The 15,885-nt window shown below is 39.6% G+C and overlaps 1 protein-coding gene across 1 annotated transcript in view; it reads right to left on the bottom strand.

Annotated features, from left to right (window-relative positions):
• Positions 1 to 238: 238 nt before the first annotated feature.
• VSIG4 (V-set and immunoglobulin domain containing 4) overlaps positions 239 to 15,885 on the bottom strand; it is a 69,046-nt gene continuing 53,399 nt past the window's right edge. Inside the window, exon 7 of the mRNA XM_072744870.1 lies at positions 239 to 379. Coding sequence (XP_072600971.1) covers positions 345 to 379 — 35 coding nt within the window. The 3' untranslated portion in view covers positions 239 to 344. The remainder of the gene's footprint in view (positions 380 to 15,885) is intronic.

Raw genomic sequence — 15,885 nt, forward strand, 5'->3', positions numbered from 1 at the left:
ACAATTACATTCTGAGATTCTGGAGACTTCAGTATAGGAATTTTGGTGGGAAGACACAATTCAGCCAATAACATTTTACTCTGTTCTTTAGAGGCTGGGCTTAAACTAGTCCACCTCACAGGTTTAAATAAATAGAGAATAGATGCGTTAAAATGCATGAATAAGATATTATGAGATAAAGGATATGGAGTGCGAAGGATCAAGGATATTTATTGCAATTACTAATTACAACTCTTCCCCTAGAATTTCACGGTTGCCTGGCAACCACCCATTGTTCTCTTGCTAGCATAATCTTGTTTTTCTTTCCTGAGGAACATTCATTTTCCATTTTGGTCAGTACTTGATCACTTGCGAAACCTTTGGGCTCTTGACTTCCTTTCTAGGAATAAGCAAAATGAGAATTTGGTTTATATTTATAGATCTTTAAAGACTTTTATTTTTTATTTTATTTGTGAGAGAGAAAGAAGGACCAAGGGGGAAGAGCAGAAGAGAGGGAGAATCAGACTCCCTAATGAGCAGGGAGCCCATGCAGGGCTTGATGCCAGGACCCTGAGATCATGACCTGAGCTGAAGGCATATGCCTTACTGATTGAGCTACCCAAGCCCCTCAGTATAGATCTTTAATTCAGAAATAGAAATGAACAGTTCTATCTTTAGGCAATATTAATCATAAATATTGTAGACATAGATTTCAGATTTCCCAGGATAACTTCAGGTCGAAAAATTTGATCCTATTGCTCCCATAACAACATGCACATTTTTCAGACTGGTTGTTGAAATCTAGGTTCATAAGATATACTTTGGGGAGGTGCTAAATGGATTTTAGCATTCTCTTAAATTACTTTCCATTGTTTTGGAGATGAATTCTAAACTCAGCATGACATTCAAGGTCTTCAGCAATGTGGACCTATACATCTATTCAGTTTTATCTCCTGTCACTCCTCAACCTAAATCTTGCATTCAAATCATATAGAATTTTAATCATCCAAATGTACCTGTTTTATATATCCACATATTTGCACATGCTGGCATAGGATACTCTTTTAGAGTGCATATGATGCCTTTTTCTTCAGCCCTACGTGTAAACTGCTTTCTATCCTCTTATTTGTCTTTCACATCTCAGTTAAAATCTTCTTTGTGAAACTATTCCTACTCTCCTCAGTAAGTTAATAACTCCTGTTTTGCCACTGTAGCTTAAACATAACATATTACATATTACCCTTGAACATATCATAGTAATGAGTACATTGGGCTAGTTGGAAGTTGGTTTATTTGGCTATCTTCCCCATTAGACAGGGTCTTAGCTCAAAGTAAATACTCATATGTCTGTTAAATGAATAAATTAAAGAATTGGAAAAGGACTTGCTAAGTATGAGTGTCTTCCCCTTCCCATCCAAAATGATTCCTGTGATTAAGATGACAAGAGAGGAGTGAGGTAGAGCTAAGTACAACTCAGCCTAAACTTCTAGCCTGTTTTACCAGTTATGGGATTCTGAACTGATCTAAGCCACATTTCCAACACGGAGCCCTAAAAAGACCAATGCAGGTTGTCAAATTAACCTAACCCCCCCCAAAATGTTAGTAGTTGAAGGGAACATAGGATGGCCTCATAGACATGTTCCCAGTTAGATCAGGTCTAATGTTGAGGAGTACAAAAAACCTGGTTCCTCTCACCCCCATAACCACTCTAGGGTTCCTGAGACTTTGGAAGATCAGAACATTGCCACAGTGGTGGGGAAATGCCAGGCTGTAAATTGCCACACAGATTTTGGGGAGGTAGTATGGAGGGGGGTGAGGTTGGGGGCAGAATGGTACAGAGGGACTGATGCAAAAGCCAACTGTCATTCTTGAGCAACTGCAGAGGTATGGGCTACAAGTCCAGACTGTTGCTGCTGGGACTTCCCTTTTACAATGACTCTGCAATTTAAAGGCTGGGGACATGGTTACATAAGCTACATTAGGCCAAGCCTGGGCTAGGGGTGGTGGCAGATAAGCCACCCACTCATGGGTTCCCTCCCCATCCTACTTTCTTCCTTCACATCTATTACATCAGATCTGACAATAGTTCAGTAATTTAGGCAGGTCAAAGATTATGACTTCTGTTTTACACTTGAGGATGTCAAAGGCCTAGAGATATGGGCCATGAGCCATCTTCTTTCCCTACTCTACTGATCAATTGCCCTTACCTAATGGTCCTTCCATGGCCAGAACCTGAGCACTGCTATTACTAGAGCTTGATGTCCATTCAACTTAACCTTATTATTATTTGGCCTTTCCATGTCTTCAGATTCTGTTTCAGCATAATCATAAAATTGAAGCCAGTAACATCATCTCTTCTCATCCTGATTTATTTTGTATCAGGGCACTAGTCATTTACTCACTAAAATTATTTAATATCTCCTATCATGTGCCAGGTACTATGCTAGGCTAATATATCTATGAATGAAACACAGTACTTGTTTATCTTACAGAGCTCTCAATCACAAAATGTAGTGTCCAGAACTAGGGAGATGACCAGCAATAAGCATGTAAATTGACCAAAACATAAATTACTCCAAATGGTAGGAAGTATTATGAAGGAAATCAGTAGGGTTCTAACTGTGTAAGGGAAAATAGGTAAGGAGAGATACTTTAGCTGGGATTGAAAGGGAAGCCATTCCACAAAGAGGATATTTTAAGCTAAGTTCTGAGTGATAAGAAGGGGTCAGTCATAAGTTGTAGGGAAGTTCACAGGCTTGGAGGTAGGGTGGGGGGATGGGTGAAATAGGTGATGTGGATTAAGGAGGGCACCTGTAGTGATGAGTACTGGGTGATGCATGGAATTGTTGAATCACTATGTTGTATACCTGAAATTAATATAACACTGTATGTTAACTATGCTAGAATTTAAAACAAAATTCTTTTAAAAAGGCTTGGAAGTAAAAAAAAAATCAGAAGGAGTGTGAACAGTTCAGTCATCTGGAAGGTTGATAGTCATCTAGAGGTAGTGTAGTATGCAGGAAGGGCACTTGTTGCAACCTTAGAAATCTCCTGCTAAAAGTTCACTTTTTTGTTATTTTCTTTTAATTCCAGTATACTTAACATACAGAATTATTAGTTTCAGGTGGACAACATGGTGATTCAACAATTCCATAATCACCCAGTGCTCATCACAAGTGCCCTCCTTAAAAACAAAAACAAAAACAAGTGCCCTCCTTAATCCCCTCCTCCTGTTTCACCCATCCCCTCACCACTTCCCCTCTGATAACCATCAGTTTGTTTTCTATAGTTAAGAGTCTGTTTCTTGCCTTGTATTTCTATTCTTTCTCTCTTTTTCTTTGCTTGTTTTGTTTCTTAAAGTCCACATGTGAGTGAAATTATATGATATTTGTCATTCTATGACTTCTCACTTAGCATTATACTCTGTAGCTCCATCCATGTTTTTGTAAATAAAATTTCTTATTTATCCTGAGTGATATTCATATATATATATATATAAATATATATATGTGATATATATATATCACATACTCTTTATCTATTCATCAATCAATGGACACCTCACTGCTTCCCTATCTTGGCTAATGTAAATAATGCTGCTATAGATATATGGATGCATGTGTCCCTTTGAATTAATATTCTTGTATTCATTATTTATTTATTTATTTATTTACTTTTTTAATTTCCATTTTTTTGGATTTATTTATTTATTTATATATTTATTTTTATTGGTGTTCAATTTGCCCACATATAGAATAACACCTAGTGCTCATGCCATCAAGTGCTGCCCTCAGTGCCCATCACCCAGTCACTCCCACCCCCCGCCCACCTCCCTTTCTACAACCCCTTGTTTGGTTTCCAGGGTTAGGAGTCTCTCATGTTCTGTCTCCCTTTCTGATATTTCCCACTCATTTTTTCTCTTTTCCCCTTTATTCCATTGCACTATTGTTTATATGCCCCAAATGAATGAGACCACTTAATGTTTGTCCTTCGACTGACTTATTTCACTCAGCATAATTCCCTCCAGTTCCATCCACGTCGAAGCAAATGGTGGGTATTTGTTGTTTCTAATGGCTGAGGAATATTCCATTGTATACATAAACCACATCTTCTTTATCCATTCATCTTTCAGTGGACACCGAGGCTCCTTCCAGAGTTTGGCTATTGTGGACTTTGCTGCTATGAACATCGGGGTGCAGGTGTCCCGGCATTTCATTGCATCTGTATCTTTGGGGTAAATCCCCAGCAGTGCAATTGCTCGGTGGTAGGGCGGGTCTATTTTTAACTCTTTGAGGAACCTCCACACAGTTTTCCAGAGTGGCTGCACCAGTTCACATTCCCACCAACAGTGCAAGAGGGTTCCCCTTTCTCCACATCCTCTCCAACATTTGTTGTTTCCTGCCTTGTTAATTTTCCCCATTCTCACGGGGGGGGGGGTAGTATCTCATTGTGGTTTTAATTTGTATTTCCCTGTTGGCCAGTAATGTGGAGCATTTTCTCATGTGCTTGTTGGCCATGTCTCTGTCTTCCTCCATGAGATTTCTGTTCATGTCTTTTGCCCATTTCAGGATTGGATTGTTTGTTTCTTTGCTGTTGAGTTTAATAAGTTCTTTATAGATCTTGGATACTAGCCCTTTATCTGATAGGTCATTTGCAAATATCTTCTCCCATTCTGTAGGTTGTCTTTTAGTTTTGTTGACTGTTTCTTTTACTGTGCAGAAGCTTTTGTTCTTGATGAAGTCCCAATAGTTCATTTTTACTTTTGTTTCTCTTGTCTTCATGGATGTATCTTGCAAGAAGTTACTGTGGCCGAGTTCAAAAAGGGTGTTGCCTGTGTTCTCCTCTAGGATTTTGATGGAATCTTGTCTCACATTTAGATCTCTCATCCATTTTGAGTTTCTCTTTGTGTATGGTGCAAGAGAGTGGTCTAGTTTCATTCTTCTGCATGGGGATGTCCAATTTTCCCAGCACCATTTATTGAAGAGACTGTCTTTCTTCCAGTGGATAGTCTTTCCTCCTTTATCAAATATTAGTTGACCAAAAAGTTGAGGGTCCACTTCTGGATTCTCTATTCTGTTCCGTTGATCCATGTGTCTGTTTTTGTGCCAGTACCACACTGTATTGATGACCACAGCTTTGTAGTGCAACCTGAAATCTCGCATTGTGATGCCCCCAGCTATGGTTTTCTTTTGTAAATTTCCCTGGCTATTCGGGGTCTTTTCTGATTCCACACAAATCTTAAAATAATTTGTTCTAACTCTCTGAAGAAAGTCCATGGTATTTTGATAGGGATTGCATTAAACGTGTAAATTGCCCTGCGTAACATTGACATTTTCACAATACTAATTCTGCCAATCCATAAGCATGGAATATTTCTCCTTCTCTTTGTGTCTTCCTCAATGTCTTTCAGAAGGGTTCTATAGTTTTTAGGGTATAGATCCTTTACCTCTTTGGTTAGGTTTATTCCTAGGTATCTTATGCTTTTGGATGCCATTGTAAATGGGATTGACTCCTTAATTTCTCTTTCTTCAGTCTCATTGTTAGTGTATAGAAATGCCACTGACTTCTGGGCATTGATTTTGTATCCTGCCACACTGCCAAATTGCTGTATGAGTTCTAGCAATCTTGGGGTGGAGGCTTTTGGGTTTTCTATGTAGAGTATCATGTCATCGGCGAAGAGGGAGAGTTTGACTTCTTCTTTGCCAATTTGAATGCCTTTAATGTCTTTTTGTTGTCTGATTGTGAGGCTAGGACTTCCAGAACTATGTTGAACAGCAGTGGTGAGAGTGGACATCCCTGTCTTGTTCCTGATCTTAGGGGAAAGGCTCCCAGTGCTTCCCCATTGAGAATGATATTTGCTGTGGGCTTTTCTTAAATGGCTTTTAACATGTTGAGGAATGTTCCCCCTATCCCTACACTCTGAAGTGTTTTGATCAGGAATGGATGCTGTATTTTGTCAAATGCTTTCTCTGCATCTAATGAGAGGATCATATGGTTCTTGGTTATTCTCTTGCTGATATGATGAATCACATTGATGGTTTTACAAGTGTTGAACCAGCCTTGTGTCCCGGGGATAAATCCTACTTGGTCATGGTGAATAATTTTCTTATTGTACTGTTGGATCCTATTGGCTAGTATCTTGTTGAGAATTTTTACATCTGTCTTCATCAGGGATTTTGGTCTGCAGTTCTTCTTTTTGGTGGAGTCTTTTTCAGTGGTTGAGCATCTGTCTTTGGCTCAGGGTGTGATCCTGGAGTCCCGGGATCGAGTCCCATATTGGGCTCCCTGCATGCAGCCTCCCTTTCCCTCTGCCTATGTCTCTGCTTCTCTCTGTGTGTGTCTCATGAATAAATAAATAAAATCTTTAAAAAAATAAATACCATCTAGAGCAAAGAAGGGACTTTCCCAATGCCATACAACAAGGCATGGCACAGCTGGGCCTGAAACTCAGGTCTCCTGATACTCTTTGTTAGGTCTTTTTTCAATGAGTCTTTAATTCTAGTTCATTTCAGGTTCCAGGTCATCAGGAACCAGGGTGAAAGGAGGACTATGGCATTCAGTATTTAGTTGTCACCTCATTTTCAGGCCTGTGCAACAGGAGGAATTATATTTCATCAATAAAGTTTTATTGAGTACCTACTATAAACAAGGCATATTTCTAGTCATTAGGAATATTGCAAATAAATTAAAATCGCTGCCCTTAAAGAGCTTGGTAGAAGACACTGGCAATAAACAAAAATATAATATTCTAGAAGCAAAGTCAAAAGGCAAATGAACTAGTGGAAATATTTGCAATTCTTATAATATACAAAGGGAAATTGCACTGTTGGGGATTTACCCCAAAGATACAGATGCAGTGAGAAGCCGGAACACCTGCACCCCGATGTTTATAGCAGCAATGTTCAGAATAGCCAAACTCTGGAAGGAGCCTCGGTGTCCATCAAAAGATGAATGGATAAAGAAGATGTGGTTTATGTATACAATGGAATATTACTTAGCCATTAGAAATGACAAATACCCACCATTTGCTTCGACGTGGATGGAACTGGAGGGTATTATGCTGAGTGAAATAAGTCAATCAGAGAAGGACAGACATTATATGGTCTCATTCATTTGGGGAATATGAAAGGGAAAGGGAATAGTGAAAGGGAATAGAGGGGAAGGTAGAAGAAATGGGTAGGAAATATCAGAAAGTGAGCAGAACATGGAAGACTCCTAACTCTGGGAAAGGAACTAGTGGTGGTGGAAGGGGAGGAGGGCCGGGGTTGGGGGTGAATGGGTAATGGGCACTGAGGGGGTCATTTGACGGGATGAGCACTAGGTGTTATTCTGTGTGTTGACAAATTGAACACCAATAAAAAATAAATTTATTATTAAAAAAATAAATAAAAATTTCTCTAATATGTAAAGAACTCCCAAAATCAAGTTAGAAAAAAATAGCAACTTAATAAAAAATTGGGCATAACAGACATTGTTGTTGCTCTCATAGAGCTTGTAATCTCATGGAATGACTCCTTTTTCTATAAGGCTGAGGGAGTGGCTGGCCTGTAAGTTTTTAAGGAGCCAAAGGAAATGTTGAGTTCTTGAGTAGCCCCTCTCATGCCTTTTAGGGGTATAGCCAATAAAAGTCTGAATCTCAGTAAATATGGGACTTTGGGGGAAATTACTTAATGTCTTTGAATTTCTGTGCCCTAATTTTTGACATGGGAATGATTCCTATTCTATAGGGTTATTGAGAAGAATAAGTGATATAATGGATATGAGAATATTTAGTATAATAAACACTAAAAAAAACCCTTTTCACTTCCATTTTTTTTTTGCTTCTTATTCTTCCTAGAACTGAGAATAGAGGAGCAGTGTCCCTTATTGTGAAATCTGTAGTCTTTGGGGTTCTTAACTTGTATTATTTAGTTTTGACAAAAGTTCTCAGGTATATCCCTTTCCTAAAATCCCATGAGGTACCTATTTCTTGCCTCAATTTTGAAATAGGGAAATGGATAGTCAAAAATATTAGTAATTTACCTAAGCCCCTACAGCTGGAAAGTGGTAAATTGTAAAGTCAGGTCTTTGAATTGCAAGCTCAATCCTTTGTCACAAGGTCTCACAGGATGACCTGAAATACTTGTAACCAGGCAAGAGCCCATTTTGAGCATTTTTGATATTTTTATTTCCCACTTAACATAGTTGTGACATTCTTTAACAGTAAGAGATATTTAACCATCTACATCATAGTATCTGCTTTTCGGTTAGAGAAGTTCAGGTTATAAATTGGGGATTCTAAACTACTTATTGCCATACAAATTATGGTGGTTGACACTCTTTAGATGAGCCTATAGAAACAGATATATGCAAATATAGGACAAGAACATTAAGGAAAAGTGTCATGGTAACTAACCCTAGAGAGAAGTATGTAGGAATTAACTGTCTTCTAAATCAATGCTAAACCAAGTTCTAGCATTCTAGTTCTAGTTTCTATTTTCTTATCTTAGAGATGAAAGAACACTGCATCATCTGTACCTTCTCTGGCTATCCATGACTCATTGGATACATTTCAAACCCTCAACGTAGTTTATAAGATGTTTCCCACTTTGGCCCCCTGCTTACCTCTCTACTACTGTTCTTTTGAGTTATTCTTTCCTTTGCTCACTTAATTCTAGGCCACTTGAGTCTCCTTGTATTCCTGGAATATAACACATTCTTTGCCATCACAGAGTCTTTACATATTCTGCTTCTTCTGCTTGGAATGATAGTTCACCAATTATTCACGTGGTTCACTTCTTCTCATTCTGCAGACAGCCATCAAAGATTACTTCTTTTGAGAGGTTTACTTGACCTATCCAAGCCTGGTGGATTATGTTTTTCTTGTCACATGTTTTCCCAGCTCTCTGTTCTTCTCATTTTCTTGTCATATTTACTCACAACTGTTTGTTTAATAACTACTTTCAACTACATTGCAAATATCAAGAAAGCAAGCATTGTTATGTGCCTTGTTCATCTCTGTATCCTGAGTGCCTTGTGCCATGCCTTGATACTTAGAAAACATTCAACATATATTTGTTCAATGAAAAAAATCTAGTCCAGTCTCATTGGATAGATGGAAATATGGAGGCCCATAGAAAGAGGGGGATTTACTCAACATAACACAAAGAACCAGTGACAGAGGAAAGACTGTAGCCCAGACTCTTAACTTCCGGTGAAGTTCTTTTTTCCATACGTGCACCTTCACTATAGTAGCTGTTACTTGTACATACTTATTTATTATTCTGGCTCCTAGACTAGGCTGTAAATTCCTTGAGGGAAGGGACCATATTTTATACATGTGCTGTCCAATTAGCTACTAGCTACATGTGGCAATTGGACTGGAAACATGGCTAGTCCAAATTGTGATGTACTGTAAGTATAAAATGCACATTACATTTCAAAGAATGTAAAATATCTCTTTAATACATTTTTACATTGCTTATAGGTTAAGATAATATTTTGGATGCATTGGGTTAAATAAAATCTATTATCAAAATTACTTTCACCTATTTATTTTTCAAATTTTAATGTAGCTATTAGAAAATTTATAGCTCACATCATATTCTATTAGTTGTATATTACTGGCCTTTTGTATATTTATTTTCCCCTTGGTGCCAAGCACAGAGCTTTGCAGCCAGTAAGTGCTCCACACATCCTTGTTGAATAAAGTTGAACTGTAGTTGGTAGGTCAATTGCTGTCACTTTTCTTGTCAATGTCACTGGACTTGTGGGGAACATCACGGTAAATATCCTGTCTCCAGGCCCAAGTATATATGAAGTTTTTCCATCCTGGCAGGTGGTTCCCTATAGATTGCATCAACCTTTGATTTCTTTTCAGAGGAAGCTCCAGTGCAATCATATGTACAAGGAACCACCGGGGTTAAGGTGGAGTGTGTATATACTGGCCTCTTGCACAAGAAGTGGCTTCAGCTTTGCAATTGTTCTTGGAGCCTTTCTTGACAGGCTTCCAATAAGAGGTGGGATTAAATGAGCAGGGAAATAAACTTGAAGTTAAAGGGAGGCCTTCATGGAGATAAGGTAAGCTAAGGAATGTGGGTAACTTGGGCTATAAGGATTCTTTCTTTGCTAAATGCACTTTCACATTCATTTATTCAACTTGCAGTTCTGGGGTAACTATCTCATGTCTGGCACTGTAAAGAAAGGAAGGGGTCAGACATGATTCCTACTTTTGGCAGCTTTGGTCTCCTGGGAGATATAGACACATAAGTTATGGTATGAACAGGTTTTGAACACTAGAGACAAGCACTGCAGGGAGCAATTATTTTCACTGGGAGAAGGGTCGTCAGAGAAAGCTTTTCAGAGACAATGAGAATAATTATTTTCTCTATCTTTTAAAATCTAGCTAAAATCCTACTTTTCCAAGAACTACCTCCTTACCCCCTGCCCTGGAACAGTCACACTCTTTTGACATCACTTTGTACTTCTGTCAAATTACTTATCTCACACTGAAGAAAAACACAATTCCTTGGGTACGTGCCTGCCCAGGAATACCTAAATATGATGTAGTGACTGAGGTTCCAGAAGGCTGTGCATGATTTTTCAAAGACATATAATTAATGATTTATAGAGGTCGGTCTATAACTCACAGACTAAAACCTACAGTCCAAGACACAATGACTCTGACTCAAAATTCCGTTGTTCTTTCTATTCCAGTACTGAGTAAATAAATGAATGTGTCTATAGTGTGAGACTCCAGTACTGACTAACAGATCTCCTCACCCAACTCTCTTCTTCCTCTTCCCCCTTAATAGGTTTAGCCAAGTCAAAAAACATCCAAAATGAGAGAATTGTGTGTCTTTTGGTTGGACAACAGACTTAGAAGAAAGTTCCCTGTGTGCTGTTGCTGTACAGTGGGCCCTTCCCAGCATGCTTTGTGCTTGTGAGGTGAAGAGTAATTTGGAGGATCCTAATGTTTTTACTCTAATTCAGGTCTTCTGCATAGATGGCATGATTTTCAGGTCCTCCTGGGTCCTAATGCTCTCTTTCATGGACATACTATATGGTTCAAAGCGACCACTATCAATTAGTACTTTAGGTAAAAACATTGTCTCCAGAAGGCCTCTGTTAAAAAGCCAGTAGATTACTGATAGGTGAGGGGAAGAAAAGAGTGGGCAGATGAATTTATTCAATCTCTGTGGAGTTAGTAGAAAGAAGGGAGTCCCTCCCTAGGAAAATGCCCACAGGGCAATCCTGGCTCCACCCCAAGCTTTAGTCAGAAACCAAATATAAAAAGGAACTGAATCTTTCTAGAAGCCATATCTGGGGAAACCGGTCTTAAGGACTAAACCAATAAATTATTCTGGTAGAAGAAAGTTTCTGCAGAGTAGTGTGACTGCAATTGAATCTCTATCCCAATCTGTCCCTACAGTCTCTGGACCCTGTGACCACAAGGAAGCCCACAGTGAGGGAGAAGCAGGGATAGAGAGGTTTATAAAGAAGCCACCAGGGAATATTTAAGTTGGAGAGGCCACTAAGATCATCTAGTCCAGTTTCTGTTGATTAAATGGAAAACCAAAGCTAAGGGAGGAAACAGAGCTAACGTATTAGGACTGGAGCACAAGACTCCTGGCTCCCTGCACATAGTCTTTTCTCTTAAACTTGAATTTGTAAGACTGTATGTAGCTTGGATAGATTATTCACCAGGGCTTGAGCACTGCCCAGGGTCTTACTTATGCTATGTAGAATAAGGACTGGAACTTGAAAACTGCAATCTTTGAAAGCAATCACAAGTATATCCTAAAAGCACTGAAAAATTGCCACTCCTTTCTGCCATGTCATCAGGATTCATGATGTAGAACACTGCATAATGGTAATCCAATGTCTCCCAGGCTGCAAATGGGAACTTCCCAAGGATTGCAAACACATGGTGCTAGGAAGTCACTCATTTTCTTCTTACACTTTTAATGAAGTCTGAAAGTCACAATTGCATTTAAGGGTCTGGCATCATATTTTCCTTTCAAGGTCAACTACTTTCTTCTCTCCTTGTAGCCAGTATGGGAGGGTGGAAAATGCTTAACATTTGGAGTAAAAAAGACTTGAGTGCAAATTCTGTTTTCTCCATTTTTTTTCTTAGTTTTGTGTTTATAGGCAAGTCATTTTACTTCTGTGAGCCTCAGTTTCTTCATCCTCTCATAGGGATGGGAATATGCCAGAGAGTTGATGATTAAATGAGATAACACATGTAAAGCATGTAATCTTATTAATAGATGTGACTTTCCTCCTTTCTTTCTTTTTGTAAGCTGCTGGATGCCAAAATATGATCTGTGGTCAGAGCTGTGCCAGTAGAGCCAGCTTTGTAGCCATGTGATCTATAAAATTTCCCAGGTCTCCATGCTTAGGAAGACCCCACACAGGATGTCTGAGTGGCTAGCAGCTGAGCATCTGCCTTCGGCCCACAGCGTGATCCTGGAGTCCCAGGATTGAGTCTCACGTCAGGCTTCCTGCGTGGAGACTGCTACTCTCTCTGCCTATGTCTCTGCCTCTCTCTCTGTGTCTCTCATGAATAAATAAATAAAATCTTAAAAAAAGACCCCACACAAGGAGGGGTTAAAGTTCTGCTGTCACCATTCTTAAATTCTATATTTTTTAATAGGAGGCCCCTCACTTTCATTTTTCACTAGGCCTTGCAAATTATGTAGCTGTCCCAGGTGAGAAGATGTGTCAAGGGGGAAGTACAAAGGATATTTCAGGACCGGGGGTATACTGACAGAGAATCCATGCTTTGGAGTTGATAGAAGTGGATTTAAATTTCATCTATGCCACTAATTCACTTTTTGATATCAGCCTTTTTCTTTCATCTCTCAGAGGATCTGTTTCTCAATTTTGACAATGTGGCATTTCATTTGATAATGTCTCAACAGCGACATATCAGGATTCCATCATTAACATCAGAGACATCTCCCTGGCCCATAGGTAGAACCTGAGACAGTGAGAGGCTTTCTATTTCAACTCTTTGCAGCTTGGAGAACCAGAAGGTTAGCTACAAGTTGGCAGGGTTGGAGGGAACATGACCGTGAGGACTGTTGCTGCAGTAGTGGACCCTTTCACAACACTGTTTTGTCATTTTGTACCCAGATTTCCGTTGGCTAACCTCAGCCTTATCTTCCTCATTTCTGTTTCCTCTTGAAGACACTAAAAGCCCTTTAAAACACACAGCCTTCCTGTTCCAGGCAAAAAGCCCAGTCACCTCTGGCCTCTGCAGTTTGGCTTATCACCATGGAACCTTTGCCTCCTCTGAGACCAAGGCATCACTCCAGTAACAGGTATACTATCCATTTGTCCTCTCTATTTGGATTTACAAACTTCGACAGTGTCTCTGGCTACCAAAGGTGGCTTAGACCTGCCTTCCCCATTCTTCTTGTACTTTCCTCAGGGATCCTGGGTCAAGGGTGGGTGGGAAGAAGGTTCCCATTGGTTTTTTATCTCAATATTTCTAAAAGTAAGCAGGGAGGATGACATGTCTTCCTCAAACAGGCTATTTAGGAGATAGTCACATGGAAGTGGCATGTGCTCTGGACTCAGGGGTCAGGAAGTTTGAGTAGCAGTCCTGATTTTGCCATTTACCCACTATGTATCTTTGAGCAAGTCATCTTTCCATACTAAGTCTCACTTTTTGGCCTCTTCTGCAAAGAAGAGGAGGGGAAATATTGGATGGATAGCACATAGAGACTCTTTTAGTTTTTATATCCCTTATTTTGATAGTTGTCACACACACCCCCTGTTGAGACAGGACATAAGAGTGATGCTGAGTAAATATCTCTGGGTGGGGATGAATGCAGGCATGAACCATGCCTACAAACAATTCCAGACTTCCTCCTGTATGTATGAGGAGGCCCAACTGGATCAGATGCAGGGCAAGTCCTGCCGCTTGCTGTGTTAACCCTGCCAGGATAGATCAGGGGACAAATAATGTTTTGTGTAGTATGACAGACCAAGAGAAGAGCTTTCAGAATTCCTTAATATCTCTCTGTAGATATTTACATCTTCTTCCTATGGGGTCTGACCAGTCTTTTTCAGCTGAACCTATTTTTCTTATATACACTCTTTAAAGACACATGGACTAGAACATCAAGAGTGGAAATAAAACCTATCTGGTTTCATCTCAGCACTAACTTCCTTCTATTAATATTGAGGTGACACGGTCTATAAGGCTCTTCAACTTTGAGTGTACTAAGAAGGAATCTTAAGCTACTTCATATTTTTCTCTCTTTTTAATTAAGTTAGAAAGGGCTTTCAGGAGGCTGCGGACATCTCCAGTTTATCCAGGTCTTCTCACTGGAGCTGGTAGCCAATGAAGATGATGAAATAAAAGGCATCAGTCCAGTTCTCTCTGTCTTGCCTTCCTGAACTCAAACTCTATTAATCAGCTTTCTTGGCTGGCCTCCACCCATAGCTCCAGGGACTGAGCCATATGGGAAGCTCTGGAGAGCTCACTGAACACTTGCCTAACAATTCTGCCAGGTAAGTCTTTTTTGTCCCCATTTCCAGAGAAGACAACTGAAGCTCAAAGAAAGGCTTACCCAAAGCTACGATTGGGTAGTTGGTACTCAAGGCATCATTAGAATCCAAGTTTGTCTGATTTTTCCCACTATACCATATATGGTGACTAAGATTGTTGCTTTGGCCAAAAGAACCACACATATAGTTGACTTGAGGTGGACTGAATAGGTAAGGGAAATGAGGGGATGGGAAAAACTGTTTGCAACCTTATAGTCAAAGTCACTCCTACATATCAAATTGGAGAAGCATGTCACTCCCTCATCAGCTAAAAGAGTTAAGTTTTTTAAATTCTTTTTTTCCTAAAAGACAAGTCTCTCTGCCTTGTCTTAGCTGAGACAGGGCATTCTGGCCTCATGGTGTGGTTTTCTATTCCTGACAATCTTATAATGTTTGACACTTGTCATGCCAGAATTTAATATAGGTCACCTACTTTGTCACAGATCAGTTGCCACAGTAGGGAGGGTGAAGCATTTGCACAGATAACCTGGAATTTTTATCAGCAGGATATGGGTGTTACCAAGGGAACTCCTCTAGAAATTCAAGATGTAACCATGCTGCTGGCAGCTTCCTTATTTCCCTAATGGCTGTGGGTGGAAAGATCCCAGTGCCTCACTGTCAAGTCTACCATTTGTCTTTTTCCATCCTTATAGATGTGTCTCCCTTTTATCAGAGAGATATATAGGATAGAGAGGTAAAAGAACCAATGAGGAAAGCTGAAAGGCACAATGGGGTGATATAGACCACAGCCCAAACTGTGAACAACTTGTATAACTGTTAGCAACTCTCTTCCTCAATATGAACCTTCATTTTCTCATTTATGATATGAGTGGGTAAGAATAGATGATAGTCATTTTATAGCTGTCATTCTTTAGTCCTTATAGTACAAGGGAGACCAAGTTAGGCAGGGCTGAGGCCATGAAGTATTACTGTTTCATCAGTTCTGACTCTGTTAAATCAATTGTCAATGGCCCTTGCTTTCCTTTTTGTAGCACAACTTAAATTTTTTGAACATTTGTTATGTATCAAATACTGAACTAAAGGCTTTACATATATTACCTCATGCTATTTTCACAATAACTTATTAGGTAGGTACTCATACCCATTTTGTGGATGTGGAAAACTGGAGCTCAGAGACATGAAATAATTTACTGAGGTTTCCTAGCTACTTAATGGTAGAATCAAAGTCAAGTCCATGTTTAACCTCAAAGTCTATGTTTATAGCCACAAGACTGTGGGAGGGTTGGGAAGGGGGGCCATGGACACTGACTCTGGGGCCTGGTGCTTTCCTGAGGTCAGAGAGGCAGGACAATAACCAAATTCTCTCCCTACTGCATATAGGAACACACTGAAGCTTGGAACCCCAAG

Source organism: Vulpes vulpes, chromosome X (assembly GCF_048418805.1).
Source record: "Vulpes vulpes isolate BD-2025 chromosome X, VulVul3, whole genome shotgun sequence".
NCBI lineage: Eukaryota > Metazoa > Chordata > Mammalia > Carnivora > Canidae > Vulpes > Vulpes vulpes.